The 27,466-nt window shown below is 41.3% G+C and overlaps 2 protein-coding genes and 1 long non-coding RNA gene across 5 annotated transcripts in view; 2 read left to right on the top strand and 1 right to left on the bottom strand.

Annotated features, from left to right (window-relative positions):
• The first annotated feature begins 61 nt into the window (after positions 1-61).
• LOC130691842 (myocyte-specific enhancer factor 2-like) lies at positions 62-27,327 on the top strand. Of its 3 annotated transcripts, none has more exons than XM_057514845.2 (9): positions 62-245; positions 19,326-19,980; positions 22,196-22,399; positions 22,669-22,842; positions 22,930-23,305; positions 23,439-23,724; positions 23,838-23,970; positions 24,101-24,227; positions 24,395-27,327. In XM_057514845.2, exons 2-9 carry the CDS (start codon positions 19,927-19,929, stop codon positions 24,487-24,489), a joined length of 1,449 nt encoding a protein of 482 aa, XP_057370828.1. In that variant the 5' UTR covers positions 62-245; positions 19,326-19,926; the 3' UTR covers positions 24,490-27,327. The 3 variants fall into 3 exon arrangements, with proteins under 3 accessions (XP_057370828.1, XP_057370829.1, XP_059353406.1); XM_057514846.2 differs by lacking the exon at positions 22,196-22,399 and adding an exon at positions 21,540-21,743; XM_059497423.1 differs by lacking the exon at positions 62-245 and adding an exon at positions 18,056-18,285.
• LOC132087956 (uncharacterized) lies at positions 13,761-15,234 on the bottom strand. Its single transcript, XR_009420955.1, has 3 exons — positions 14,931-15,234; positions 14,787-14,853; positions 13,761-14,053 (listed from the first exon to the last, which is right to left on the bottom strand). It is a non-coding gene; the product is annotated as an uncharacterized LOC132087956 (long non-coding RNA).
• LOC130691825 (importin subunit beta-like) overlaps positions 21,354-27,466 on the top strand; it is a 38,461-nt gene continuing 32,348 nt past the window's right edge. Inside the window, exon 1 of the mRNA XM_059497393.1 lies at positions 21,354-21,357. The gene's annotated coding sequence lies outside the window, so the exon portion shown is untranslated. The remainder of the gene's footprint in view (positions 21,358-27,466) is intronic.

Below are 27,466 nucleotides of genomic sequence, written 5' to 3'. Positions count from 1 at the left end.
TTCGGCAAGAAACGATAGTAGCGCCACCGCGGCAGCCAGACAGTGGCCCATAATGGACGTCTCTGGCACTTGCTGTAGAGGGATCTGAGAAGAGGGTTGTGCGTGCACATTTCTCCAGTGTCCATTCGGGGCTGTGGTTAATCGTACGAAACAACGTACACACACAGTGCTGTTTACTTTTGTTTTTTTTGTTACCCCCCAACACTTTGGAGTGCGTGTTGTTTCACAGTCGTCTGTCGAATAAGGTAAGTGTTTTTTACTTTTCGTTCATTCACGAAGTCGAATTGTACATTTGCACGAGGGTATCGAGGTGTAACGTGAAGTTGGTCCGTTGACCAGCACACATTTTCCCAATCTTTTGGGACGTTGATTTTTATTGGGGATGGTTAAATCTCACGCAAGTCGTTATTGTTCATCGGATAAACCAGCAGGTGTGTGTCTGTGTGCGTATAAAATCTCGGCTTTTCGTTTTAAATGCTGGGAAGCACATGTTAAACTCATGATTTTGAGTATGTGTGTTTCTCTCTTAAAATGTTAACGAATCAAGGCTAGTATTGTTAGTCCGGTTAGGCCACTTTTTATTTCAATCGTCTCTCAAGATGGAAAGATGATTATGAAGCCCACAAAAACGAACATTTCTTGGAATCTTTTCATTTGTCTAAGCAACACTACAATATCTGGTCGACCTTGACTTTGTTGTGTTAAGTCATTCGGGATTGTGTGGCAGTTGCCGGGGTGACGAGGTACGGTACCGACAATATTGTGGAGCGTGAATCGTGTTCGCCGGACATTGTCAAGAAAGACTTGCATTGCGTGTGTGTGTGTGTGTGTTCCTTGTATTCGAAAGTCTAAAGCCCCCGGGCGAAAAGAAAAGCTCTTCTTCTTGTGTTGCAATTGCAGTTTGAACTTGCTGAAACGGGGGATCCTCACATACATACACCATTGGTAATCGATATGCTAATGACCCACCCCCCTTCCTCGAGTGGCCAGACCCATCAGCAAAATTCAGGCAAAAAAGGCAACACAAAAATGATTTCGTGTTTCTTTTTTTTTTCCTTTTTCAAATATAGCAAGTCCAGTTGCACTCTTTTGATGCCTTTGGGAAACATTGTAGAAGACATGGAGCAATCAGTAATGAGTTGCCTTACAGTGGTGCGCAGGGGTTGATTTATTTCGGAAAAGAAGCATTTCTTAAAAATACATTTCGCGGAAAAATGAATATGCAAAAGCCAGGAGGGTAGGTGAGTTATTCAAACGACCTTGAACTAGGGTGTTATATGAACTTTCCATTTCTTGGGGCCTGTTCAACCCGTACAAAAAAAACCCACACCCCTTTTTATTTTATTTTTTCTTACCTCCACCCCCCCCCCCTCCCACATTTTCTTTTACAAAAATAAATAAGCGTCTATTATTGAAATTTTTTTCCGGAAAAAAATGGCGGTCCTCTACCCTACGGGGTCTGTTTTTTGCACACCCCCCCCCCCCCCCAAAAAAAAGTTGTTTTTAACTTTGGTCTTCCGAAGAGGTGTAAGGGTTGAGAGTAAGGTAGGGGGGAGGGGGGAAGGAAAGGGTTACTATTTATGCGAGTTTCTTTTTATGTATTAAGAAAGAAAAAAAATGGTTTTGTTAAAAAGAATGTCTTCCATCTTTTCCGTTCAATTGAACCCCCCCCACTCTTTTTGTTGGGGGGGGGGACCCCTTCCACCTCTCAACAATGTGCACACCTACAATCTATAATATGGCAAGAATATCCACCTACAGTGGGAACTGATAAACATCTTTCTTTTTTTTTTTTCGAGTAAAAATTGTACCCTCATTTAATTTCGTAAAGGATTATAGTGTTACGGTCGAACAATTTGAACCTATTGTTAGAACTGGTTTTCGTCTAAATTTTTTTTTACCTAGTAAACAATTGAAAGAGAGTCGGGTGTCCCCTCATCGGTGTGCACGTTTCGCTATTGCACAGTAACGTACTACACGAATTCGTCGTAAATAAAATGCTAGACTCAAGTCATTGGCCATTACACACTGATGGACTCTCTATGTTTTAGCGTCATGGCCGTCTACACTTGATAAAACGAAACGATTCAGTTGACTGGTTTTCTTGTTCTGCCAGAGAACAAAAAAGCACACACACACACACACCCGAAGAAAAAGGGTCGAATTGTACAAGTTTAGTAGGAAAAAAAGAAAAAAAAAATGTCGCCATTTCTTGCGAAGATAACCTGAGTGTGTGTGAGAGAGAGAGAGAGAGAAAGAGTTTTTTCTTTTTTTGCGCAACCGTGTAACGTGTCTCTTGATTTCAAAAAGGAACTGAAAGAAGCCGCCCTGACTTTGTGTGTGTGTGTTTCCCTCAATGGGATAGAAATCGATAATTTGTGTTTGCCGATCCTCAGTGCTGCATCTTCGTCTCTGTTTCACAGCGTATCCGTGCGAGTGATTTAAAGTGCGTGCCCAACATGTCACGTCCCTCCCAGTATAACCTGTATAATGGCCAGGTACGATGGCGCCTCCCTTCTGTCTTGATCGTTTTTCCTCCCTCATAGGTGGCGCCATTTTTCTTTCTTTTTTTTTTTTTCAACGTTTAATTTCTATTTGAATTCACATTAAAAATTGATTTTCCCGCACGAGCTCTTCTTTTTTTTCGTTAGTAAAATTCTACAGTCAATGGCGTGAGTAGAATACTCACTACATGGAGGCGGCTATTAGTATTATACCCGATGACCCTCTTCTTCCTCATTCTTCCATGGCTCGATAAAATATCAAACAATAATCGGTCTAGTGAATTTGTATTTCTCAGCCGTTATGTTGTTGCGGTTTTACTTTTTTTTTTCATCGTGAGTAGGAGAGGGGGGGGAAGAAATCAAGTGAATACCATAAAAAACAAAAAATACTGTTTTCCCTCGTTTGTTGATCACGTGCAACCTTGGTTTCCTTTGTTAGGTTATCGGGATGTGTGTGTGTGTGTGTGTGTGTGTGTGTGTGTGTGTGTGTGTGTGTGTGTGTGTGTGTGTGTGTGTGTACGCGTAGAGCTGTGGAGGTAAAGAAGAATGTCTGCGTAATACGATGATTACGGACGTAATCACTTTCTTCTATATGACAAGGTGTTTTTCGATGGATGGACAGGGAGGGGAGGGCTTGTCATTTAGCGGTGGACCTTTGGAATGGTACTAGAACGCACGGACAATTTCGGTTGCTGGGCAACTCGTGTGTCGTTAAATGTCGTTTGCCTTTTTCTTTTTCTCTGACTCTTTTTATGCTATTATTATTATTTTTTCTTTTACTTCTCTGGGAATGAGGCATGTTCAGGGAATAAAGCGACAAGTTCCGAAACTACTTTCGGTTTGCCTGTTGTTTTTTTTATTTTAACGACTCTGATCGTTTGTAAAAGAAATGTGAAAGAAACAATACTTAGTGTGCGTGCGTGTGTGGCCGCGTTTGTTTGGTGCTTCGGTCGTCTCTTGTGGCGTCTAATTGGCTGAAACGGTGTAGTGCGTAGATAATCTCTCTCTCTCTCTCTCTCTCCTTCAAAAAATTGTTTTTCTTGTTGTGTTTTTCAAGGGGGGCGGAGGTTGTGATTCCGTGTGATTGTGAGACTTGAGTTGCACCACGTCGGGAAAATAAAAACTTTTAGACATACTTAGTGACATTTGATGTTGATAAAAGGATCAATTCTTTTTTATCAGAAAGGCCATCCTCCCTCACCCTGTTGTGCATATAAAGTCATAATCATTAAGTGAATTTAGAGATAAACTTTTCCATGGCCTGTCCAGTTTTCATTTACGGTGGGTCGCGTTAATTAATGAAACTGATTTTTGGTTCTCACGTTTTTTTTTTGTTTATTTTTTTTCTTTTTACCTGACGTTTTATGAAACACGTAAATCGGTGGAAATATTTGGTTTTTGCTGTTCCCAACGTTACTTGACTTTGTCCTAATGAATGAGTGATGGCTTCAACTCGCAAGTTAAGTAAAAAAAAAAAAAAAAAAAAACCTGAAGCAGCTAGTTTTGCTTTTCTAATATTTTTTTTTCAACCCTCGAAAAAAAAAAAAGAATTCTCTTTTTTTAGTTGTTTTGATGCCCTCATTAGTCGATTGTTGCCATACTACTAGACGAGTATTACTTTGGCTCATTAAAATTGATCAGAATAGAAACAAAAGAGAAACAAGGTGGGTGCTAGGGGAAAGAAAAAAAAAGAACGAATCTAACCAGTTTTATCTATTTCTTTCCTCTATTGCTGTCGAGTGAAAAAAGAGAAAAAGAAACCGAAAAGCTTTTCGGAATGCAATAGTGGCCACAACTGAGTTCTTTTCTGTCTCTCTTTCACTGCATTCGAAAGATAATGGTCGGGGGGCCCCCACGTCTACTTCTTCTTTTTTTTTCTCTCTCTCTCTCTCTCTCTCTTTTTCCTTCTATTATAAAATTCCATGTCGGAGGATAGAGAGAAAGAAAAGAGAGGTTATTCGCTTGATTGCAATCGAGATAAGTCCAGATGTGTGGCTTGGTTGAGACCCAGAGAGGAAAAAAAAAAAAAAAAGGTCTCGTCTCTTTTTAAGGGCCATTGCCATTCTTTACTTGGTCGATTTATACCTTGAGTTTTGTCCGACCGTTGTCAGGTTATTTGGGAACGGACACAATGTTAAATAGAAAAGGGGGGGGGGGAATGCCAAGTGCCACAATCTTTTTTTTTTTCTTTCAATAATAATAATAATAATAATAAAAATAGATAATGCGTGTGAGCTACTAGATGAGTACAGGTTTTGTTTCTTCTTCTCCTCACGTGAAATGGATTGTGTATTCTATTTTTTTTTGTTTTGTTTTGTTTTGCGAAAAAGCGTTCGTTTTTTTTTTGTTTTCACGATCTACACAATGTCCGCAACACGAATGTTGTCAATCAGGTTCGTGTGTCTAGAAAAAAAAAAAAAAAAGTCCAGCAGCTGTGTTACGTTGATTTTACCCACAGGCATCAGGAGGAGCCTCTCTCTGTCTGTTGTTGTTTAGCCCGTCAGAAGAGCGAGAGAGTGAGAGCTAAGTAGCTGACTGAAGGAGTTCCTTTTTTTTTTTCCACTAATTTTGTATTAAAATTTATTTTTTTGATTTTTACGCGCGCCCTCTTGGTCCGCTACTGATTATCAAAGAACAACAACACGCACCAACTAGGTTCTCCGCTTTCGGTCCCGACGAACGGTCGAAGGGACGTTGAACTGTGTCGGCAGCCAACACAGCAAGAAAGTTAAAGGCAGCATAAATGCAGCAGGTTTTTTTCTTCTGCTTCTTCTTCTTCTTCTGCTTCTGCTTTTTCTTCTTTTTCGTTTTCTTCTTATTCAAATGGATAGATTTTCTTTTTATGACATCTCTCTTCTGTATCTTTCCAAATGTCGTAACTATAAATCGTTCAGTCGCTAGTGCGCCGAGTACAGCCGTTAGTAAACTATGGGAAGAAAGAAAAATGTTTGATTTTTTTTTTTTATTCGACGTACAAATGTTCGTGAAAACGCAAGGTCAAAACCGCGTGAAACCGGCGGGAAAGAAAACAGTAAGGAGAGAGAGAGCGAGCAAGAGAGAGAGAGCGAGAGCTGTCCAGGCGGATCGACTGTAGACACTACCGCCGCCGTGGCGAAGGGCGAATGACGTCATACGCGGTTGATCGTTCAGATCATACCATCCCTCTCCAACAGTTTGCCAAGGTTTTTTTTTTTCTTTTCTTTTTTATTATTTCTTTGTTGAGGGCTTCCTTCTTTTTTATTCGATGCTGACGTCGATCTGATGGCCACGATCTTTACCAGTCTCCTCCTCTCAGAGAAGGCCACAGAGATGAAGATGGAAGAGGTGGTCGGCAGTATACGGTCGATTTGCATATTCCTTTGACGATGGCAATTTGAACCAGCCAAAATTTAGGCAAAAGGAAAAAGAATCGAGTAGGCGAAATTGTGTACGTAAAATATGTGTCTAAGCGTTTCGCCATCTAACGGTCGCGTGGAGGACTACCTATAAATGATTTTGTTTACTAGATGGCGTTTATCGCTTTTGCCTATGGCTCGTAAACGGAGCCGTTGCGATAGGGAGGGGGGGGCCAACCTTAATAAAAACAATAGAGAAAAAGAAATAATAAGAGCGTGTTATCCAGATGGTTATCTGCGGAGTAAATCTGCAGTGACGTAATATCAGTTCGAACTGGGATAACAGAATGCACAACACGCTGCGACTACAAATGTAATCCACTGGTTATGGGACCACCATCAGGGGGTGTTGACGACATTCTTATCTTGTTCGGTCCTTGTCAATTTTTAGGCTCGTATTTTTCGTTCGTTTTGTTGTTTGCTTAGCCTGTCTATCGGGTCACGTGTTTGTACGCGCCAATCTTTCTGCGAGGATTGTGTCGGCCAGTCACGCTCCATTTCGATCTGCTGCCCTTTGACTTTAGTTGAACTTGATGGTAAAAACCAGCTTGAAAAAAAAAGGCCGTGAACTTTGTCATCTAGCAAGTGGAAATTGAAAAAAATAATTCAATCTTTTTGCTGATATGCCTCTTTTTGTACTATCTTGTTTTTAAATGCTTTGCAAAAAAAAAAAGAAAAGAAAGAGGCCCTCTATGATCTAAACACCCGTCCCTCTCTTACGTGTTATCTCGTATGACGTTATTGCATTCCCGCTAACTTTTTCTGGATGACGAAATCGGCCACAGTTGAAGTGGCAAGTCATCTACAGTTTACATTTGGAATTCAATTCTGAATCGTGACTGTTCTAAAAGAATGAACCAATTGTCTGCTGGACTGTTTTTTATTATTATTTTTTGTTTTGTGCGTGTCTTTTGAATAATACTATTTAGCATACAGTCTTGATTCATCTTGTTGTCGAGCTGAATTGAGTGGTATAAGTAGTGAAAGGCAAGGGCAGGCGGTCTTATTAGACTAACTTTTGTCCACTCCAGGTATATGTAGGAATGAGCCCCGTTGCCAAGGCAACCGTAAGGTCTTTTCTCTTTCTCTCCTTTGAAAACGCAATGATTTACTCGATTGGTCTCCATCAGCCTTCTAATGTATTTCTTTTGTTGCGTGATTTGCGACCAATCAAGACGGCAAAAATAAGAAATGCGCGAATTAGCAACTGGTTTTCCACTTCTGACGGCAGGCTGTTGGCTGCCGTCGCGTTGATGCGGTGACGACATTCTCTTTTCGCGCTAATCAAAACGTATCGGTGAAGAAATGAAGCCCTTTTTTGTTCTAGTGAGACGAAACCATCTTGATTGTCTTTTTTTTTTTTTTTTTTTTTTTTTTTCAAATCGCTTTACGCATACGTCCCGCCATTGTTTTGTTCCTAAATTTGAAATGCAACTGGAAAGATAACGTTGTCGCTTGTCATTCACCTGGCGAACCGGTTCAAATAGCGCACCAAAGCGAATGAGACGTTCCTTCTCCCCTTTTGAGGTTCCACTATTCTTTTTTCTTTTTGATGAAATGAGTTAAATGATGTCAGGCAAAAGAAAGGAAATAATGTGCTTGAACGCAAACGGGAATAAAGGAACGTGTCAAAGGCACGAAAAATTCAGTCAAAAAAAAGAGGAAAGAAATCACAAGTATTGATTCCCTCGTGCTATCTCGTCCCCCTTTATGTCATTGAAGTGAAAATGACAGAGATCATAACGAGATTTATATTGCCTTTATGTATTTATATATAGAATCTATCTCTCCCTATCCCTGGAAACAGCGACCAAGAATTGATCGGTCGCCCTCTCGTTTTTTTGGGGGGGGTAGGGTTGACGTCATCCCACTCCCGACCTCCCTCTTTCTCTGTGCTCGATCTATCAATTGATGAACTTTGGGAAATCGTTATACACTTCACTTTGGTTCGGTAACGTTGTCAAGTGTACGTTCGCAAACGTATGTTCGGGCTAGTTTTCCGAACACTACGAGTGCCGCATGATGGAAGACATGTGTTGTTCTCTCCCCCCTTCTTGTTCTCCTCTTTATCCCGGTTTTTTTTTCGTGTATGTATGTGTGTAATAGTAGCAAAAACAACAACATCCGTCGTTATCCGTCCCTGCTCCTCAAAAAAAGAAAAAAAAAGGCTTAAGTTTTTGTGTTTTCACTTGTAGCAAACACGGCCGAGAACAAGAAGCTCCTTCTTTCTGCTCGACCGGCGCGTTTAAACTATCGTGTCTTGTGTTTGTTACTTTGACCGTGAGGTTAAAAAAGATGCTTGCGGTGGATGGGGTGGATCTGTTAGGTTATCACCGTAACGAGCCAAGTGCTCTCAATAGACATTCCACTCTCCATTCGGCCATTAAGCGCTCGGCGCACACGCCACACACACCGCCAGTAAAGCCAGACAGCCGTTTGTTCCTATCGTTCAGATAATACCCATCAATGCAATCGAAAATGAAGCTTCGGTTCTCTTTCGGTTCCCTTTTTTTTTTTTTTTTTTTTTTTTTTTCTCTCTCTCGTTCCGCGCAGTTTAGACGTACACACATACCAGTCGCAAGGGGCAGAGAGAAGGTAGGCTGAACGAAGATGTTCCAGTTCTCTCCTCTGCAGATTGAGAGTTTCTTTTTCACTTGGTTAGGGAAGGATATCGAAAGGGGGGGGGGGGGAGGGGTAAAAAAAAAAAAACGAGGGGTGGAAGAAGAGGAAACTGTTGGTCCATATGGTCTACACGAAGCGAGACTTCGAGTCTCACATCCGGTTCCACGGACGGAGGAGGGAAAAGAAAAAGAAAAAAATCCTGCGCGTTTGGAACATTAATTTTATTTTTTTTTTTTCTCAGTATATACTCCTAACTAACTAAATGACTTACTAGACTATATAATACTCCGTTTGCGAGGAGAGGGGAAAAGGAAAAAGAGAGTTGTCTTCTTCGGGTGGGAAGGGGAGAAGCAACAACTGAAGGGGTCCCGTGTCGTGTTTGTGTTTTCTCAGGAGGAAATGGCGTCTGCTAGCGCGACGTTGTGGAAAGGATTTCCCTCCTTCCCACAACGTGCACAATCTCACTTTCATCGGTTCAGTTTTCTCATTTCCCTTTTTTTTCTTTTCGGCTCATTGAGTTCCTTAAAAAGCAAATTGTATTTGATTTTTTTTCAAACCATTTTAATTGCATTTGACGATACCGTTATCTAAACGCGGTATCGGGGCCGGGGTAAACCGCCGTGACGTCATTCCACATGTAATGAACTTCTCATTTTTCTAAAAAAAAAAAAATAAAAAAAAAAAAAAAATCATCATGGAAATAACCCTTGGTATTTGCGGCTTTCACTCCGCACTTGACTCTCTATGACGCATTTATGTAGTGGGAGACGTTACGACATGATGCGTGTGTATATGTGTCGCTTTTGGTGGGGAGGAGGGAGGGAGAGCGTTCGATCAGCGTCCAAGGTGACACGGAGAGGCAAAAATGACAGCGCACGAATAGCGACCTTGTTTTTGATGATGCCACCTTAAAAAAAAAAAAAAAAAAACGAAAAAAAAGGCGATGGCGTGGTAAGAAGATGAGAGTCCGTACTTAAAGAAGTCAGCTTATATTAAATATTAGACGGGTACACGGCCATCGTTCGTACACTTTCCTTGCGTCGTCTTGGCGAAAGCATTTCGTCAACACAAGTTTCCTCTGCTCGAGTTTCATTAAAAAAACAAAACAAAAAAAAAAACATGCAGAGGGAAAAAAAAAAAATGGGACCCGTGGGCTGAAAATGAGTGGGAAAAATGGGGAGTCTTAACGTCCGTGTTATATAGACTGTCGTTAAAATGGAACAGGAGGAGGAGGTCCAAGAAGGAAAAGGAAAAAAAAAAAAAAAAAAAAAGGGCAGTTGACTGATTTAGCGTCGTCATGGAAAGATCCCAATTACTCTTGGTCTGGCTGCTAGACCGCTTTTACTCTATAGAGACCTTAAATTTTGTATTTATTATTTATTTCTTTTTTAATATCCTTATCGTTCTCGTCCTTTTTTCATATATGTATTTGAAAGTTGTGTACGTGCTAGTCTCACGCCCACACACAATCCCCGACACAAGTTTGTCATTTGTGTTTTGCGCTCGTTCCGGAGTTCAAACACGAAACGCGTTAATGTTTCAAGAACGAAAAGTTTCAATCCATTCAGGCTAATACAAGTGTTACAGAGAAAAAAAATAATCAGTTCCTTCAGGCCATTATGTAAGAGCTTTCCCCATGCGTTGCATAAAGGGAAGGATCTAAAGAAAACAAAAGGCACGAGAGCGCGTATGATGAAAAATTACAGGAGTTGGGCAAATTGATCAAAGTCGCGTCTTCTTTTTTCTTTCTTTTTTTTTTTTTTTTTTTTTTTTTTTTTCCATTTACGTGCGTTAAATGTGTTATCGACTAGAGAAACAGAATGAAATTTGTTGGTCCGGATATCGAGACTCACGAGTGCCTCCACTGCTTCAAATCCGCGTCGTGCACGTTAAAGCACGTCACCGGTAATGTCTGTGTCTTTTTCCTCTCCTCTCCTTTCCTTTTTTTTTTGCTTGTATAATGAACGAGACAGTTGCGCATATACAGAGAAGACACGCGCTTCCATTCCGATCAATCGAGTCGATAACACACACCGTCTCTCTTGTATTCGGGTCTACGCACGCGGGGTAGGACGCCGTAACGGTGCAACATAATGCGCACCGGTGTCCTTGCAAACTTGATGAGAAGGGATTGACGTAGGTTTCGATCAAACATTGAATAAGGAGTTGTTCTTTTTTTTTTCCCTCTTCTTTTAAATGGAGAATGCACGCTAGACAGAGGAAAAAAGCAACACAAAAAAGAAAGGTGCCAATCGATGGCCTCTCTTGTCTGATGCGAAGTTGACGTTTGCGCGTTGCCACAAGACTCTCACCTCTTCGTTACGTTCAGCAAACAACACATTGTTCTCCTGTGTGTGGCCTTGTTGCTTTTTTTTTTTTTCATCCCCTCCGTCCCAGATCTGATTAGATCCGGAACGCGGCACTGGTGTCTGACCTGCCCGTTTGGAAACTCACATCTTTCCATCCCATCATCAGTGAACTTGATGAATCAAATCGAATCAAACTTAAAGAATTGCTGGAGGATTTTTTTTTCTGCGTGTGAGTGTTTTAAAAAAGACAGGAAGCATATGCGTTTGTTGTTGTGTTTACACGAACCTCCCCAAAAAAAGAGGGCCGAGAGTGAGTCCGCTGCTAGTAAGTAAAAAAGAAAAGAAAAAACTTATCGATGAACATGCTGGCGTTTTTCTTTGCTTTCGCCTTTTGTTTTGTTTTGTTTTCTCTTCGTCTCCCGACTCGCAATCGTAGTGGAGGAAAGAAAAAGAAAAGAAGAGAAGGACTAAATCGCTTTGCTTGTTCGTCAATTGACGCCGCGTCTCGCTCTTTTAAAAGTCCATCTGCTTGCCAGCGTATATACACAGAGCAGCAGCAGCAGCAGCTTCTTCTTGAAGGTTCCCCCTTCTTTAGACCACGTGCTCTTGGACGCACATCTTTCGTCACGGACGCGTGCCAACTGTTCCCTTGCGCCCTACAACTGAAAAATCTTTCTTGATTTTTACCCCTTTTTCTTTTTTCTTACTTCTTTTGTGCCATTTTTTTTTTTAAAGGGGGGAGGTTGTTGTGACTGGGATGGTTTTACGTATTTGCAAGTAGAGGGGATGAATCACTTCGAATGTGGTGAAACTGGTCGACGAAAGACGACGTCTGACCTAACGGGATTTTTCACGCTCTTCTTTTTTTCTTTCTTTTTTTTTTGTCTGTATTCTTCTAATGGTAGCCTCAATTTTAAAACAGAAACGTGTATGCGTTAACTCGTTTGACTGGCTCTTTGGGCTATAGATGATGTGTTATCATTTTTTTTTTCCATACTAAGTCACTACCAGTATTTAATAGAATACGTAATCATGCGGACTGATTTCACGTTCAGCGCGATGGGCAAACACACACACCTTCCATTTTGCTGTTGTTTTTTTTTGTTTTTTTTTTCTTTCATCTTCTCACGCTCCAATTGTTGTTTTAACAAAAAGAGAAGGAGAAATCAATGTTTCGTTTTGTCGTGTCTATCGTTGTGATTCGTCCCCCACCCACTCTCGTTCACGATTTTTTTTTTCTCGATAATTAAGAAATGGATTCTTGCAGTTGATTAGTCAACAGTCATACGTAGAGCATATTGAATGTGTTTTGGCTACGTCTCTGTCTCTATCCCTCCGCCGCAGTTTCTATTTTTAACCTGCGCCTTCAGAGAATCCTTTTTACTCGTAAGTTGGAAAGAATTAAACAAAGCACATCTTAATCTTGTTTTAGTTGAAAAAAAAAAAAAAAAAAAGAATTTCGTTTTTCGAATTAAAACGTGACGTGCATCTGCAAAAAGATTGACGTAAATCAATTTTTCTTTCCTCTCCTTTATGATGACAAAAGTTGAGTAGACGAAACAAAACGTCGGGGTCTCTTTTAATTGGGTTGGTCTCGGTTGCTGTACGCCCGTTACGTTTTCTTGACTGGCTTCGTCTCGGTTGAGTTAAAGAAAATATTCCCAAACAAGCGAAACGGCAGATCTTTTGGAAGGATCCCCCTTCTTTTTTTTCTTTTTTTTCTTTCTTTCTTTCTTCGGCGTCTGTTCTTGTTTGTTAGTTGTTTATTATTTTGAAATGTTTACCAAAGACGGTTGCACATCCCGAGGATGTGTGCAACGGTAACTATGGATTGTAATCTCGTTTCATTTTTGCGTCTTGTTCTTGACTTCGTTGCTTGTTCGGTCTTCGTCATTCAGTAATCGAGTCGGCGAAAAAGCTAAGAAAAAAAAAAAAAATGACAATCTTTTGACGTGCTTCCCCTCTTTCCTTTTTTTCCCCCCCTTATCATATATAGCTCCTTGAAAATGTTCAATTACATTTTTCTTTTGCTTCTTCTTTTTAACGGAGAATGGAGGGGGTTGTTTGCCCATTTTGTTTCGGAGCAACATCACCACGACTCCCGCACTCACCTGAAAATTGAGAAGCTCAGCTGCTGCTTCTGTTCATTTTTATTTGCCTGCCTTTTCGTTAGGTTTGGGTCACACACACACGCACACTTTGAAAAGGTTAGGAAAGAGCGAAAAGCGCCAGGGAAGGGCGGAATGATATTTTGCCTGTTGCTCGGCGCCGTGTGAGTGGAACAGAAGAGAGACGCCCCACGACGCCAAGGCATCGCTTCCATATTTGGACAGGCAGCGCGCCCGCGTCTTGGCATCACACCACGTGCGCACTAGTAGTAACAACGTAGCAGTCAGGGGGCAGGAAGGATTTTTTTTTTTTCTTTTTTTCTTTAAAAAAAAAAAAATCCCCCGCAAACCTTGGAGAGGAGGAGGATCGGTCCGGTGGCGAACGAACCCGGGACTGGCCTCTGCTCAGCTGGGGAGGTTTTTGTGGAACGACGTCCACCTCCCCCATTGCCTCTTGCTGGCTGTTTGACACCGGGTAGAACCCTCGTCTCGACAAAAAAACAAAACAAAGTCTGTTCTTCTAGAAGATGTGTTCGAAGGGAGGTGAAGAAGAGAAACGCGTAGGTTAGAGGCAAAATATGACGCCAGCCGTTGGCTGCGATGCTTGTGATGCCCTCCACTGGCGCCTATTTTTTTTTTTTTTTTTTCTTTGTAAATATTTCCATCCCTGTTGACTAATGTTCTATTGCGTATGGATCGGGGCTAACTCATGTTTGGCACATTGCCATGGCTACAGAATTTTTAAATTCATTTTTTATTCAATTTGAAATGGATCAAATTGAATTCGAACATTCCACGTTCGTTATTTTGAATAGCGTGACATCTTGTAATCGTGATGGAACTATTTGAATGTGAAGCATTGCGAACGTGTTATTTAGTTGAATTTGATTTTGTTCGAAAAAAAAAAAAAATTTTGGTACGTTCCTCTCCTCCTCGCGTTCGGTTGGAACCAAACGGGCCGTGCTTCCTTGGCACTTGGTTATCTCTTAAGATGAAAGAGTCCATTTAAAATTCTCGTTTCGGGAGCTCAGGAGGCAGAGCAACAGTCACGCGGCGGGGTATGGTGAAGATTTTTCTTCCGTTTTGTTTTCTTCTCTGACCCAAGTTTTTCAAACCTGGTGAACACACACACACACACACACAAAAAAAAAAAAAAATAAGGTTAGACAGGACGAAGTGTTGAACGTTTTGCAGTCGAGAAAGAGAAAGGGAGAAAGGAAATAAAAAAAAGGAGTAAATAAAACAAGAAAAAAAAAAAGGTTTTGAGTCTCTCCTGGAACACGCGACCGGAACATCACCACACATCGAGTTCCAGAAATAGCCTTCGAGACCGGCCAGAGCTCCTGGCCCGGGACTTTAACGTTCGTTCTCTCTCAACCCAGCCGGCAGATACTCGAGAAAATGGGCCGCTCGTTCTCTGTGTGTATTCACGCGGGACCGACGACGCCATCGTGAACGTCGATGTTTCATTACAGACACCCCAGTGCGGGAGGGCAGGAGCGAAAGGGAGCTCATTTTGGAATTTTTCAGCCGTCCAACACAAGAGCGCACATCATCAGCATCAGCTTGCGTTGTGTCGCAATCATTTACGAAACCCGGAAGTCCTCATGACGCATCAGCCTCTTTAATCTTCCATAATGCAATGTGATGTTATTTAATTAAAGCGGATATTGTTATCCCTTTAGAGTAGGGGAAGGATTGGGGAACACAACGGGCTGTAAGAAACGATTTAAAGGCTTAAGGGTGGGACGTACATGTCGACCAGATGACGGAATCAAACTTAGGAGTTCATTTTTTCAAAATTAAAAAAGCGGATCCGTTAAATTTTTTTTTTTTTTTTTTTGTTACCGGCTGCGTCGCTTCTCTGTTCCGTTCGTATTCCGTCCCCCATTTCCTTACATCCCCCCTGGACTTTCTGCAGCCAAAAAGGAGCAACAGTGTGCCGCTCTTCTTGTGTTTCTTTGCTTAACGTCAAGTTGATTGCTCCTGCACCTGCTGCTCCTGCCAGAGATGGTTGAGAGGGGAGGATGTTGAGCTCCCGGAGACGACCGGACACGCTCTCGACACGACTTCCGTTTTCATCGTTTTTCCTTTTTTTTCCCGTCCTTTCTTTGCTGTCATCTCCGCTGTCTTTTACTTTATAAGTTGAGATGAGCGTCACATCGAGCATGAAGACGGTCACTCCTTTCAAACTCTACCGGCTCTTTCTGGTCCCAATTTTTTTTTTCTCCTCGACTAATCCGCGTGAGACGCGTAACACTTGTAACACGAGATGCGTCTCATTCCGATTTGGAAAATTGGCATTTTTTTTTGGGGGGGGGGGGGGGATAAATCTTGATAGATTTTTGTTTTTTTCGCCAATAACTTGTTTGAGCACGATCCAAGAAAACAAAAAAAAAATGGTTCAAAGAAACAAACAAAAAAAAAAAGCTAGAAAATATTAGCACAACGTGTTTGTTTTTTTCAAGGGGGTGAGTGGGAAAAATGATTTGATAACAAGCCACAAAAACTTCGAGTTCGTTAACATGTTGCTGCGGTTTGTTCGGCTTTTCGATCGAGTTTGGTTGGCGGTTTGCTAGATTTCAGTTAGACGAGTGTTTGAGCACAGACATGACACCGGACACAGAACGCTACGAGTTTGTTGAGGGCGGGCTGAAAAAGTGAAGAAGACGGGTAAAAAAAAAAAGGTGGATTTGGATGTGAAAAAGGAGAAGAAAAAAAAAAAAAAAAAAAAAACAAGAAAAATCCTAAAACCCAAAAATAAGAAAGACGACGGGCACTCAGTGCCGATGAGGTTTTATTTTTTGATTTTCGCCAAAGTATTTCGGGAAAGAAGAACTTTGCCAGAAATATACTTACACACATGTAGGTTACGTGTGCTATATTCGTGTGTGTGTGCGTGTGTGTATTATTATAATAGTCTAAACAATAGTCGTGCCCGATATAGAAACGATGTAACAGGCACGATACACCTGTCCAACGTTTACTCGTTGTTATGGTATATGATTCAATCGACTTGATAACATCCATCCCCGACTGTCTTGAACCTGACAACTCCACACACACACACACACACATACAAGCAGAAGAAAAGGCTTTTTTATTTTCGTGTGTAACGTGAACCCTCCGCCATTGTGCGGACAAGACGAAGGACAACATTGCAAACTAGATGATCCGTTGTGTGTACGCGTATCTATTGACATTTCGATTGTATATATATTTTTTTTCCCCATAAAGTGCATTGGTAAAATAGAAAATAAAAAATAGATTTTTTTTTTATTATTTGCTAGAGAGCAAGTAGGATCGTACGGTTCGATGGCCGCAACAAGTTTACACACGTAGCGAAAAAGAGCAGCCGGATCACGTTCGCGCAATCCCCGTCTGTTTGTCTTACAGAGTGTACCGTTAGTTCTCCCTTTTTTCTTTTTTTTTTTTTTTTGATCAACAACCCAAACGATTGGCATTGTTGTGTTTTCATTTTTTTTTTCTTTGCTGCTCTCCGCTTTGTAAGAGACGCGAACAAGGAAGAAGTTCTGATTCTTCATTACATCCTCCGAGGGGGGGGGGGGGGGGGGTAAAGGAGACGGATCGACGTGGGAGAGACATGAAGGTCCCCCATCGAGGCCAACATTGAAAATTTTGTTCAGACAGTTTAGCTACCGTGCACAGCTTCAAGTTTGTTTTTATTCCATCTTTTATGTTTTTCTTATTTTTTTCTAAAAAAAAAAAAAAAAACCCCAACCGCGTAGTATTACAAAGCGAAAGAGATTGATGACGTCGTTATCAAACCAGCAACCGCACTGGGATCTCCCAGCGTGACTTTTGAATGCCGATAGGGTTTCGTTTTGCATAGACGTGTGATTTAATTTTTAATTTAGTTTTTTTTCTTTTTTGCTTATTTCAATCGATGACGGCAATCTGTTGCTAACTTTATTCTTGCCCTTTTCTTTTTAAGTATAGCAGCACTCGTGTCGTAATTGAATTTTGGACGACTGAAGAAAATAAGTGTCTCTTCCACGTTTGGTCTTCGATCAAGGCTCTCCCGTTTCTTTTCCTAATTTTTTTTATTTACCTGTCTTTGATTGGTTTTTAATTCAAATTTTTTATTTGAAAAGAAAAAAAAAAATAAGATGTTGAAATTAAATAGATGCTAAGACATTGACCGTCCTTGGCCATTTTTTTTTTTTTTAATTCTCATTCATTCGACTAGCGAGAGTTTCGTAATGACATGTAAATTAGACGTAAGCGCGCATTCGTTCGCACGAACAGCCGCCCCAGATTACGTTGTTGGTATCCGATTGATCTTAAATGTCATTTCAATTGAAACGCAAGAGAAAACTGCCAGTCAGTAAAATATATGCGCATTGTCTTTATTGTGTGCAGAACAGCTCATTTATTAGAATCTTTTGTGGGTTTTACATTTACTTTTTTTTTTTGTTTGTTTTTCACTGGGTGGGGTTGAAGCAGGAGGAGGTGGTGGTGGTGATGTTGGGTACGGAACTGGGTCTGAGAAAAAAAAGAGAGAGACGCGGTATCCTCTCTGCTCGTTGACGGATACTGTACTTACGTTGCGCTGTTGCGGCGGAGGCCAAGAGAGCTCCTCCTCCTTGCATGTCGTCAGCGGCACGAGGCGAGCCAATGGCAGGTGAGCGCCGGTAGCGTCGCCCAAGTCAAAAAAAAAAAAAAGGGGTTGGATGTGGGGGGGTTTGTGACGGTGTCGGTCCCGAATGTTTTCGGCCTCTCGTCCCCTCCCGTTTTCCCCCATATCCTCTCAGTATAGCATGGCAAGAGTTTGTCCCTTTTTTTTTTTTGTATATATATATTTTCCTCTTTTTTGCTTCTTTTTTTTTTTTTTCTTTCACCTACTCCGGCCCAAGTCCTCCTCCTTTTCCTCCCTCCTCCCCCTCCACCTCCTCCGCCCTATGCTTTTTGGTTTTGCTTTGGCTTGGGCCCGTGGCTTTAGCCCGTGTGTTCTTGTTTCGGGGGTCCTCAGTGCGTCGCCGGCTATTTTTAAGCCCAGTCGCCGTTGCGCCTCTATTTTGAGCCGTCTGGTGCGTCGCGTGCTCTCGGCGATTTCGCTCTCCGTTTTTTTACCATCGTAGTCTTGCTATACTATCTTTTCACTTCGACGCTGCCGTCTAACACCCGCCACACACACTAAACGAGAAGGAACCCCCCTAAAATTGTATACGCGCGCCTCTGTGTGTGTGTGTGTGTATATGTATGTATGTGTGTCTGTGCCTCCGTGCCTCCGTGTGTCTGTGTGTACATGTGCGCGCGTGTGGCTATACACCGCGAAGAATTTGCCCACCTACCCCCACCGCCCTCCTTGACTCCAACCACAACGGTGCGTGTACACCTACCTGTGTGTGTATATATATATATATATATATATATATGCTTCAGTTTGTGTGTGTCTGTGTGTGTTCATTTTCGGCATTTCTAAATGCGACACGCATACACATACAGTGAAATTCCTTTTTGAAAAAAGAAAAAAAAAAAAGAGAGAGAGAGAGAGAGAGAGAGAGAGAGAGAGAGAGAGAGAGAGAGAGAAAAAGCTAGTGAGTTTGTTACGAACGTGAATGGCGGTGTTGTTGTTGGGTAACCGTGTGCACGTACGACTACATATAAATATAGGGGCAACTATTCCGGGTGGTTTGTGGTTTTTTGCACAGGCAATGGCCGACGTGAAGAAGTAGGACCGCTACTGCGTAACACGTTGGCGGCAACATTGGCCAATCATGTTGGGACATTGCAAGTTCAAACAGTTTTGAAAAAAAAAAGGGGGGCCGTTGAAAGGGTGAACGTTTCCTTTCTGGGTAGATCGTGTTATTATTTTTTATTTTCCAAAAGAAAAAAAAAAAGACAACGTGAAAATAAAAAGGAGGGCATGAGCAAACGGAAGATAATTTTTTTTTTGTTGTTGTTGTTTCAAGAAAATTAAGCAGCAAAAAAGAAAGAAATAAAAGAAAACGGTTCGTAACGGAGCGCAAAATGACGACGCGAGGGAAGAAGACAGTCGATTCACACGGAAAGAGGAAAAAAAAAAAAACTCACGTGCATAGACGAGAAAATTCCTCTTTCTTGTCCGCGAGTTGTAGAAAAGAGCAAAGTGGGCGTAGAGTAAGACACTATTTACACCTTATGGAACAAAATTGTGGTCGGCTAGTTAGGATGGCGAGACGTGCCAGTGGGACGGAAAGCGTTAACACAATGTCTGTGTTTCAAACAGTAGCAGCACCACTACGCTCCAGTGTTAAATATTTAAATAACCTGTATTTACCTTTTGTTGATTTCCCCTTGTTCTTTTTAAATTCTGATTAATTAATGCATTTTTTCTTTTTTTTTTTTTTTTTTCTTTTTCTTCCACAAAAAAAAAACAAACAGTGCCAATGATTGTCGTCGGCTAAGCAGCGCAAAAAAAAAAGGGGGGACCTTTTTTTTTTTTTGTTTTTTACCATCGGGCTCTTTTTTGGGCAACCCCCAAAAAAAGAAGAGAATCCAAGGAGAGAAGCAAAAGAAAAACAATAGCGGGAAAATACGTAGCAATTCCGACGAGACGCATAAAGCCCAGTAGCAGCAGTGGATTTTTTTTTATTATTTATTTATTTTTTTTTTTTTAATGTGGTGACGACGGGTCTTGTTGTTCATCCATCCTTCCAGACACGTAACCGCGAGACGTGCGCACCGTCATTCCTCCACTATAAAATTTTATAGACAACAAAATAAAAGTGGAGGACCATCGTTGATTGTAGTGAAATCTTCTGTTGGTGTACGAGGATAAACGGGGAAAAAAAAAAAAGAACAAGATTAAAAAAACAAAATTTAAAACAAGAAGAAATTCACTCTGAACGAGTGACATCACATTTTGGAAGTGTCCGAAAGACGGAGAAGAAGGGTCGGCGGAGGCGCGGGCGGAGGCGGCGAAGCTGAGGTAGGCATCAGCGGCAGCACCATCATCAACAGCAACAGCGGCAACAACAACAACATGGGACGGAAAAAAATTCAAATTTCGCGCATCACCGACGAACGAAACCGACAGGTACGCGCACATTTTTCCATTTTGATTTGACCTTTCTTCTTCCTCTTTTTTTTTTAATTTCAATTAGCGATTGAAATTAAGTGGTTTATGTTAATGTTTGGCGTTTGTGCGGGCCGAGCTTGAGCGGCCGGAAAGGTGTCGAAAGAGACACGCCGAGCAAGTTTTTTTTTTTTTTTTTTTTTTTTTTTCAAAGAAAACTAAACTGAAAGGAAAAAGAGGGGAGGAATTGACGTGCCGACGAAAGAGTTGAGTAACAAATGAAAAGCGAAAACAAAAGCAAAGAAATTTGTTATTTTTTTTTTTTTTCACTTTGGTTGGATAAGAAACGTCTTATGGGAACGTGAAAACTTCGGGCCAGCGATCGGCAGTCTGAAGAGAGACACACTCCAGGTGCGCCAACTTCGAACGTCACCATAGCGACAATCGATTTGTCGCTCATTCCCGTCCCTCCCGGTGTGTACGTGTGTACGGTTAGAGGCACAATGTGTTGTTTGGTTCCGTATAATACGCAGGAAGAGCGAAAGATTGGAGATGGGCGAAGAAAAAAAAAAGGTGGGGGGGGGGGGAGGAGGGGTAGGAGAAGAATTGTGACGTACGCAACTTCTCAAGAAATCGGCCGATTTCTTTATCGGGATTTTGTCGTCACCATGGTAACGGCCAGGAGGAACAAGATGAAAATCTGCCAACATTTATTTATTATTTCTTTATATTCGATTGTTGTCGATAAGACGGGGGGGACGGGGGGAATGAAGGTCAACTTCTTTTCTGCCTTTCGTTGGAAATCTGATTCTGAAAGGCAAATTCGCAGCGCACCTCCTGTTAAAATGGGGGGGTGACGATGGGACGTAGAGGAGGAAGAAGGAGAGCTTTACCAGGATCTGACACGGATGTTAAGATAAATCGTGGTCGTAATGTTTATTCTGAGCCTCTTTGTACTACGATGCAGATAGATTTCCGCGCTTCTCTTGGTTTTGTTTTTGAACGTCCGTGCAACTCGAGACGTTCACCGTAAGAAGGGAGAGGGGGGGGGGAGAAATATTGAGAAGGAAGAAAACGTAATTTTGTAAGAATACCTTGACAAAAGACCCCCGTGGGATGGTGCAAAATGGGGAGGACGACGCAAAGATTGAGTCACGATGTAATCTTATCTTTATGCTTCGTATCTTTGCGTCCTTCTCCATGTCTCACTCACCAGTCATTGACATTATCGATCGCGCTACCGTTACCAAAAAATAAAAAAAAAATAAAGTCTTTTTCTTATTTTGTTTTTTTTATCTTCAACCTGCCTCGTGTCTCTAGTTTGCCGAACCACGGGGGGTGGGATCCAATTGAGCTCGACTTGTCATTCAACTAGTGCAAGCATAAGGGGAAAATGTTGTTTGGGTCTATAGCGAATCGGTTAGCAACCGACTAGGCCGATTAGTAGCTACTTGTACTTTATGTAAACAGCCAGTAGCTTTTTTTTTTCTATTTTATTGTTTTCTTTTTTTTTCTTCCTGCAAACAAAAAAAAAATACAAACATTCTTAAATAAAAAAAAAATGCAAATAAAAATTGAAGGTGACGTTCAATAAGCGCAAATTCGGCGTCATGAAAAAGGCCTATGAGTTGTCGGTGCTGTGCGACTGCGAGATCGCTCTGATCATCTTCAGCAGCTCCAACCGGCTCTACCAGTACGCCTCGACCGACATGGACAAAGTCTTGCTCAAGTACACCGAGTACAACGAGCCCCACGAATCGTTGACCAATAAGAATATCATCGAGGTTAGAAACACAATCAGCAGAAAACTAATACCCCCCCCCCCCCTCCAACAAAGAACTTGCATCGAATAATGTTGGCATGACGATCGGGTCTCGATAGTGCACATGTCGTGATCTTGTTTACGTTCAAGGGACAAACGATTGCGCCATTTATTGCCGCATAGAAATCTTGAGTATCTAATCTCTTTCTTTTCTACTACCACTGCGTGCTCGATGAAACCGATTTCCATATCGTAGCAACCGACTGCCATTCTGCTAATCATGTATTTTTCGAAATGCTAAACAGCAATCATCGTATGAATAACCTGTTCTTTTTTTTTTTTTTTTCTTTGTTTGTTTGACGTTGTCCTTTTTTTTTTTTTTTTGCACGTGTTTGCAATTTGCATCCAACTGTACCTCGGTTGCTGCCCTCCTCCTCCCCCTCCACTGACTACACCTGTGCGTGCCGTATCCAGGTGACGTTCACCAAGCGCAAATTCGGTCTGATGAAGAAAGCCTACGAGCTGTCGGTGCTGTGCGATTGCGAGATCGCTCTCATCATCTTCAGCAGCTCCAACAAGCTGTTCCAGTACGCCTCCACCGACATGGACAAAGTGCTGCTCAAATACACGGAATATAACGAGCCGCATGAATCGCGAACTAACAACGACATCGTTGAGGTTTGGCCATTTCTCAGTTGCATCCCTTACCTTTGATTTCATCATTTTATTTATTGTTAAAACAGAACAAAAAACAAAACAAATTGAATTGTCATCGTGCGCTCGTTAAGTACTAACAACAAAAAAATCGAAGTAGAAATTTGCATGAGTGCACGACAAAAAATGTCGATTGTGCGTCGTTGATTTTTAGATAGAAAAATCGATTGATTCACTTGTTACGACGCAATTATTAATAATGTTATTTGATTCTTGCGGCTGGCTCGCACCAGGCTTTGAACAAGAAAGAGCACAAGAGTGGCGGCTGCAGTCCAGACAGTCCCGGCGAAGATGTCGACGCCACCGATTACACACTGACACCGCGGACCGAAGCCAAATACAACAGAATCGACGAAGAATTTCAGATGATGATGCAGCGCACTCAACCCCTCAACGGAGCCCAGAGGGTAAGCCCCGAACATCATTTCCAAAAACAGTTGAATAATGAAATAGTTTGTAATCAACATTTTTTCTTTTTGGCTTGTTCCAAATAGAGCGGCGGTTATACGATGCCCGTCTCGGTACCTGTCAATCCCGGACCTTACGGAGATCCTGGCTCCATGTTACACGCCAGTCCGCAAATGGTGGGCGGCCATTCGAGTGTCAGTCCGCGGCCGTCGTCATCTTCAGGGATGCTGGACGTTGGTGGTAGCAACAATGGTTACGGCTCCAGCCAACCGGCCAGTTCGCCCATACCGGAGAGTCCGACACCGCCGCCAACTCAATCGGCGCTCAGGAGTTCCAGCTCGATGGCTAACCGGTCCCTCTCGCCACAGCAACAGCAACACCTTGCCGCCTCTCAGCGACATAATTTAAGACTAGCCATACCCGGCAACCAAGCCGGACTTGCCATATCTAGCCATGATAGAGGTAAAATGATAGTTGTCTTAATTTATGTCTGTATTTTTAATTATTGAGTCATTAGCGTGGGAGACATAGAAAAGCAAAGGAAAAAAACAAAAAAACAAACAGATTTGAATGATTTTGATTGACATTTTGCCAGGTGGAGGTGGCGGCGGAGGGAACAGCAGTTTGAATACTCCCGTCGTTCCACTACAGACTGCTGGTTTGTCTGGATTGTATCAATCCGGTTATTCTGGTCACGGTGGTGTAGGAGCTCAAGGTCAACCTGATTTCAATTTACCTCCCGACATGGTACTCACCTCTCTGCACGCCGTTCACGGCGGATGGGGCGCTCCGTCCGCCGGCTCCAACAACAGCAACTCCTCATCTTCTTCCGGCGGTATCGTTCACCACACCGGTCACCTCTCCAACAATCTACATTTAGGGTAAACGTCCAATATCTTTCATTGATGTTTGTTTTTGTTTTGTTTTTTATTGGGCCATTTAACTGAATGTTGTTGTTTGCATTTTTGTATGGCGCTTCTCTTTCCCCCATCAGGTCCTTGTCCCATTTGGCAGTGCCCAATACGGGCTCTCAGCGGCCGCCTAGCGCGCCTCTGTCACCGTCACCGGTGGCGCTCAAAATCAAAAGTGAGCCTATATCCCCGCCTCGGGAAGCTATGGTCCTTCAGGTAATTACATCGTTTTATTTTCAAAAGCCAATGATTTTTTCTTTTTTTGGAAAATGAGCTTCCCTTTGCAGAAATTGATTTTTCTAGAATCTCAATCATTTTCGTTTGTTTGTTTGTTTTTCGCTTAAAGGGAGGAGGTATGAGCAGCGGATTAGGACCTTCAATGGCGCCACTGCCAACCGGTATGAGTCTAATGCAACGTCCTTCATCGTCATCGGATCATCATTTGTCACCGTCTGGTCACCTCACCCCAACAGGTATGGAAGGCAAACTTGTATTCTAATCAGAGATGAAAACGAAACAAAAAAATAATGAAATAATTTTCCAACTCTGAAGAAGAAGGGCATGGAAATTCAAGTTTGACGTTATGTAATGAGGAAACGTGAAATAATTTATTGTTATCATTATTATTATGTCCAAATAGGGTCGTCGCCAGATCCGGGTCATCATAGCCATTCAGAATACGATTCGATGCCGTTACACAAAAGGCCTCGCATTGCCGAATGGGGCGCGTCTTAAAAAGATTGACTCCAAAGAAAAGGAAAAAAAAAAAAGAAAACAAAATAAAACACAAACACACACACACACACACAAAGCGAGAAAACAAACATCGCCCAGCAAGCCCAACAACCAAACTCAACATCCAGTACCCACGGACCGGGGAAATAGTTTTGTTTGCAAACTCTTTGTCTACTCTCTCTCTCTCTCTCTCTCTCGCAGACTATCTCTTTATTGTGCATCTCCCTCGGAAGGAAACACAAACACACACACACACACACATGCACTCAAATAAGTCAGGAAACAATTCTTTTTCGATAATAATTTTTTTTTTCCATTTTTTCTTTAGATGGGCAAATGGGAGGGGGGGGGGAGGCAGTAAAGACAATTTCAGCATTTCCCAGAAAAAAAAAAAAACAACACAATTTTAACAACCCGATTTCTGTGGAAAGCAAAAAAACAAAAAACAAAAAAAAGAAACCTAATCGAGTCCTGCTCCAGCCCTGCTCTTTGAACGAAGCTTTTGCACTTTTGGATTCGCTTTTGAATCAATTTTTTCGATGGCGCCAAAGATCCTTATATCAAAAAGTTTGAAAAGATGCAACAGTTATCCCGCCCTCCCCCCTTCTAACCCTGTACCTAAATTTTTCGGACAAGTGATCAGTGATAGTGCCTGAAAGACTGCGAACAGATTGCGAGAAAAAGTGACAAACAATTTGAGAGTATATGTAGAACTAGTAGATTATGTAATAAGAAAAATGGTGCACAAGCGGATATGAGACGTTTTCGCTCCCTTTCGTCAAAAGCAAAAAACAAAACTTGTAGGAAACCTGTGTCATTTTTTTTTCCTCCTAACTCTTTCGTATTTCCATCTCTTACCGCGATGGGATTTCTTAATTGGCAGCACAAAAGAGAGAAAAAAAAAAAAGAAAAAAAAAAGGTTGTGAGAAAGAAAGAAAAAGAAAATGTTGAGTAAAGACGAGTGAAGAAGAGACCAAAAAGAATTTCATTTTTTCTAATTAGTGGGAAACAATTTGACTTGCTAAAAGACAATTCACGCCAATTATTCTTGCCTCTCGGCAAATGGCATATGGCAGTTGTAGAACTACTCATTGGATAAGAGTTATTTTAGTTATCAGAAGTGCCTCCACCCATTTGCTATTTGTTGTAACGCTACCATTACGACCCTATAATTTTATTTTTTCGTTATTTATTTAATTAAATATTTTTTTTTTTTCGTTGTGGGCGATTTTCTTTTTCTACCAAAAGAGAACCCACAGAACGGGTCGACTATTTTTTTTTTTCATCATTATCATTGTTCAATCGAAAATGAGGCAGGTCTCTCTCTTTTTCTGTGACAGTTTTATTCTGTGAAACTGGTCAAATATTATTGGCCCAGGGCCGTGCTGTGTTAGAAATCAATACGTGTGTGCGTACTTTTTTTTTATAATTATCTGTATATTTTTTTTTCTGTCAAAGACAAGAAGTTCAATCCTGCTGCGTGCTTTTTGTTTCTCTTTCGTTCTTATCGAGAGAAACCTATTTTTTTAAATGTTATTAAGAATTATTGAACAAGTGAAATACCCCGTTGTTTTTCACTGTTTTCGTGGGGCATCGGCGTTTCGAAAATTGTTTCGCAAACAAACAAAAAATACGGCCAAAACAGAAATTTCATTTTGGAAAAAAAAAAAATGCATCCATCATTCGTGATCGGTTAATTTTTGGCTGTCAGTAATGATAACATGCATCGATTGAGGAGCGTCTCTTCCCAGTTCAAACCAAAACTTTTTCTTTCTCACTTTTTCTTGATTTATTTATTTATTTTTTTAATTCGTAGCGATGACTGACTTCGTTTGTGTCCTTTATTATTACAAGAAGTGATGTGAGATACTTTGATTGATGCCCAGTACCTTATTGCCGAGAGGAGAACGCAACCCGAGAGAGAGAATGAGAGAGAGTATTCGAAGTTGGGTGTGGTCCTATTTTTGCTAAAGATTTTCGTACTTCTTTTTTTCTTTCCTCTTCACCAATTGTCGCGTTAAAGGGCAAAGGTGATTACAACGCTCAAAAATTCAAAAAAACAAAAAAAAATTCAAACATGAAAAAAGCGCGGCTTCGTCGATCCCGTCTCTGAAATTTCAATAGGATATAGGGGAGGGTGTGTGTGTGTGTGTGCTCTAGATATAATTATTTCAAGCCGAGTTCTATCAACTTGAGCTAGCGTGTGCCTGTTTTCTTTGCCCTGTTCCCCATCAATTTGTTTTCCCTTGTAATCGTGCGGGTGTTTGAGATCTTTCTTCACCGATGACAACGTTGCCAACGCCAATGTGAATTCACACCAACCAAAAGAGTTATTATTATTTTTTTTTTTTTTTTTTTTTGCTGATGATCACATCTTTCAGTTCGTCTTTAAAAAACAAAAACATCTATTGCCTCAAAAGAAAGAGTCCGCTCCCACTGTCCCCTCTCCCTCCACATTGATATCAAATGTGCGTATGGTTTCTACTCTCACCGTCTTTCTCCCTTTCAAATTTCCCGCCCGCAAAATATATATGAAAAGGAAATATATATTTACGCACACACACCTCCCCGTGTATAAAAAAAAATCGTAACAAAAAATGGCCTTCCTTTCTCGATAAAGAAAACAAAATTTTCCTCCGCCTATGAAATCCCTCCCCTCCACCCCTAGATATACATTTATATATATATTATATCATCGTGTTTTCGTTTTCTACTAACTCCCCGTTCCTTTTCTTCTGTCAGAAATTTTGCCAAAAAAAAAAAAAATGCGAAATTACGACAACAATCATCAATTGTGGTAATCATCATTACAAAGCAAAACGAGAGGGGAAAAGAAAAGGAAACAAAACAAAAATGAATTTCTTTTTGTTCATTTGTAATTTCAACCAAATGAGAAATGTTGTGCTGCTCTATGTATTTGTTTGTTTGTTTGTTTATTCTTTTTAGTACGAGTTTTGAATTTTCGAAGTTGAGTCGC

Source organism: Daphnia carinata, chromosome 1, assembly GCF_022539665.2.
Source record: "Daphnia carinata strain CSIRO-1 chromosome 1, CSIRO_AGI_Dcar_HiC_V3, whole genome shotgun sequence".
Taxonomy (NCBI): domain Eukaryota; kingdom Metazoa; phylum Arthropoda; class Branchiopoda; order Diplostraca; family Daphniidae; genus Daphnia; species Daphnia carinata.
The sequence above is the reverse complement of the archived record's forward strand: the minus strand, read 5'-3'. Positions and strand labels throughout refer to the sequence as shown.

Excerpts from the sequence above, each read along its gene's own strand:
- LOC130691842 (XM_057514845.2), top strand. The coding sequence starts at position 19,927 with ATGGGACGGAAAAAAATTCAAATTTCGCGCATCACCGACGAACGAAAC. Across the intron at positions 19,981-22,195 it reads CCGACGAACGAAACCGACAG|GTGACGTTCACCAAGCGCAA; the intron begins GTACGCGCACAT and ends TGCCGTATCCAG. Across the intron at positions 24,228-24,394 it reads TGGTCACCTCACCCCAACAG|GGTCGTCGCCAGATCCGGGT; the intron begins GTATGGAAGGCA and ends ATGTCCAAATAG.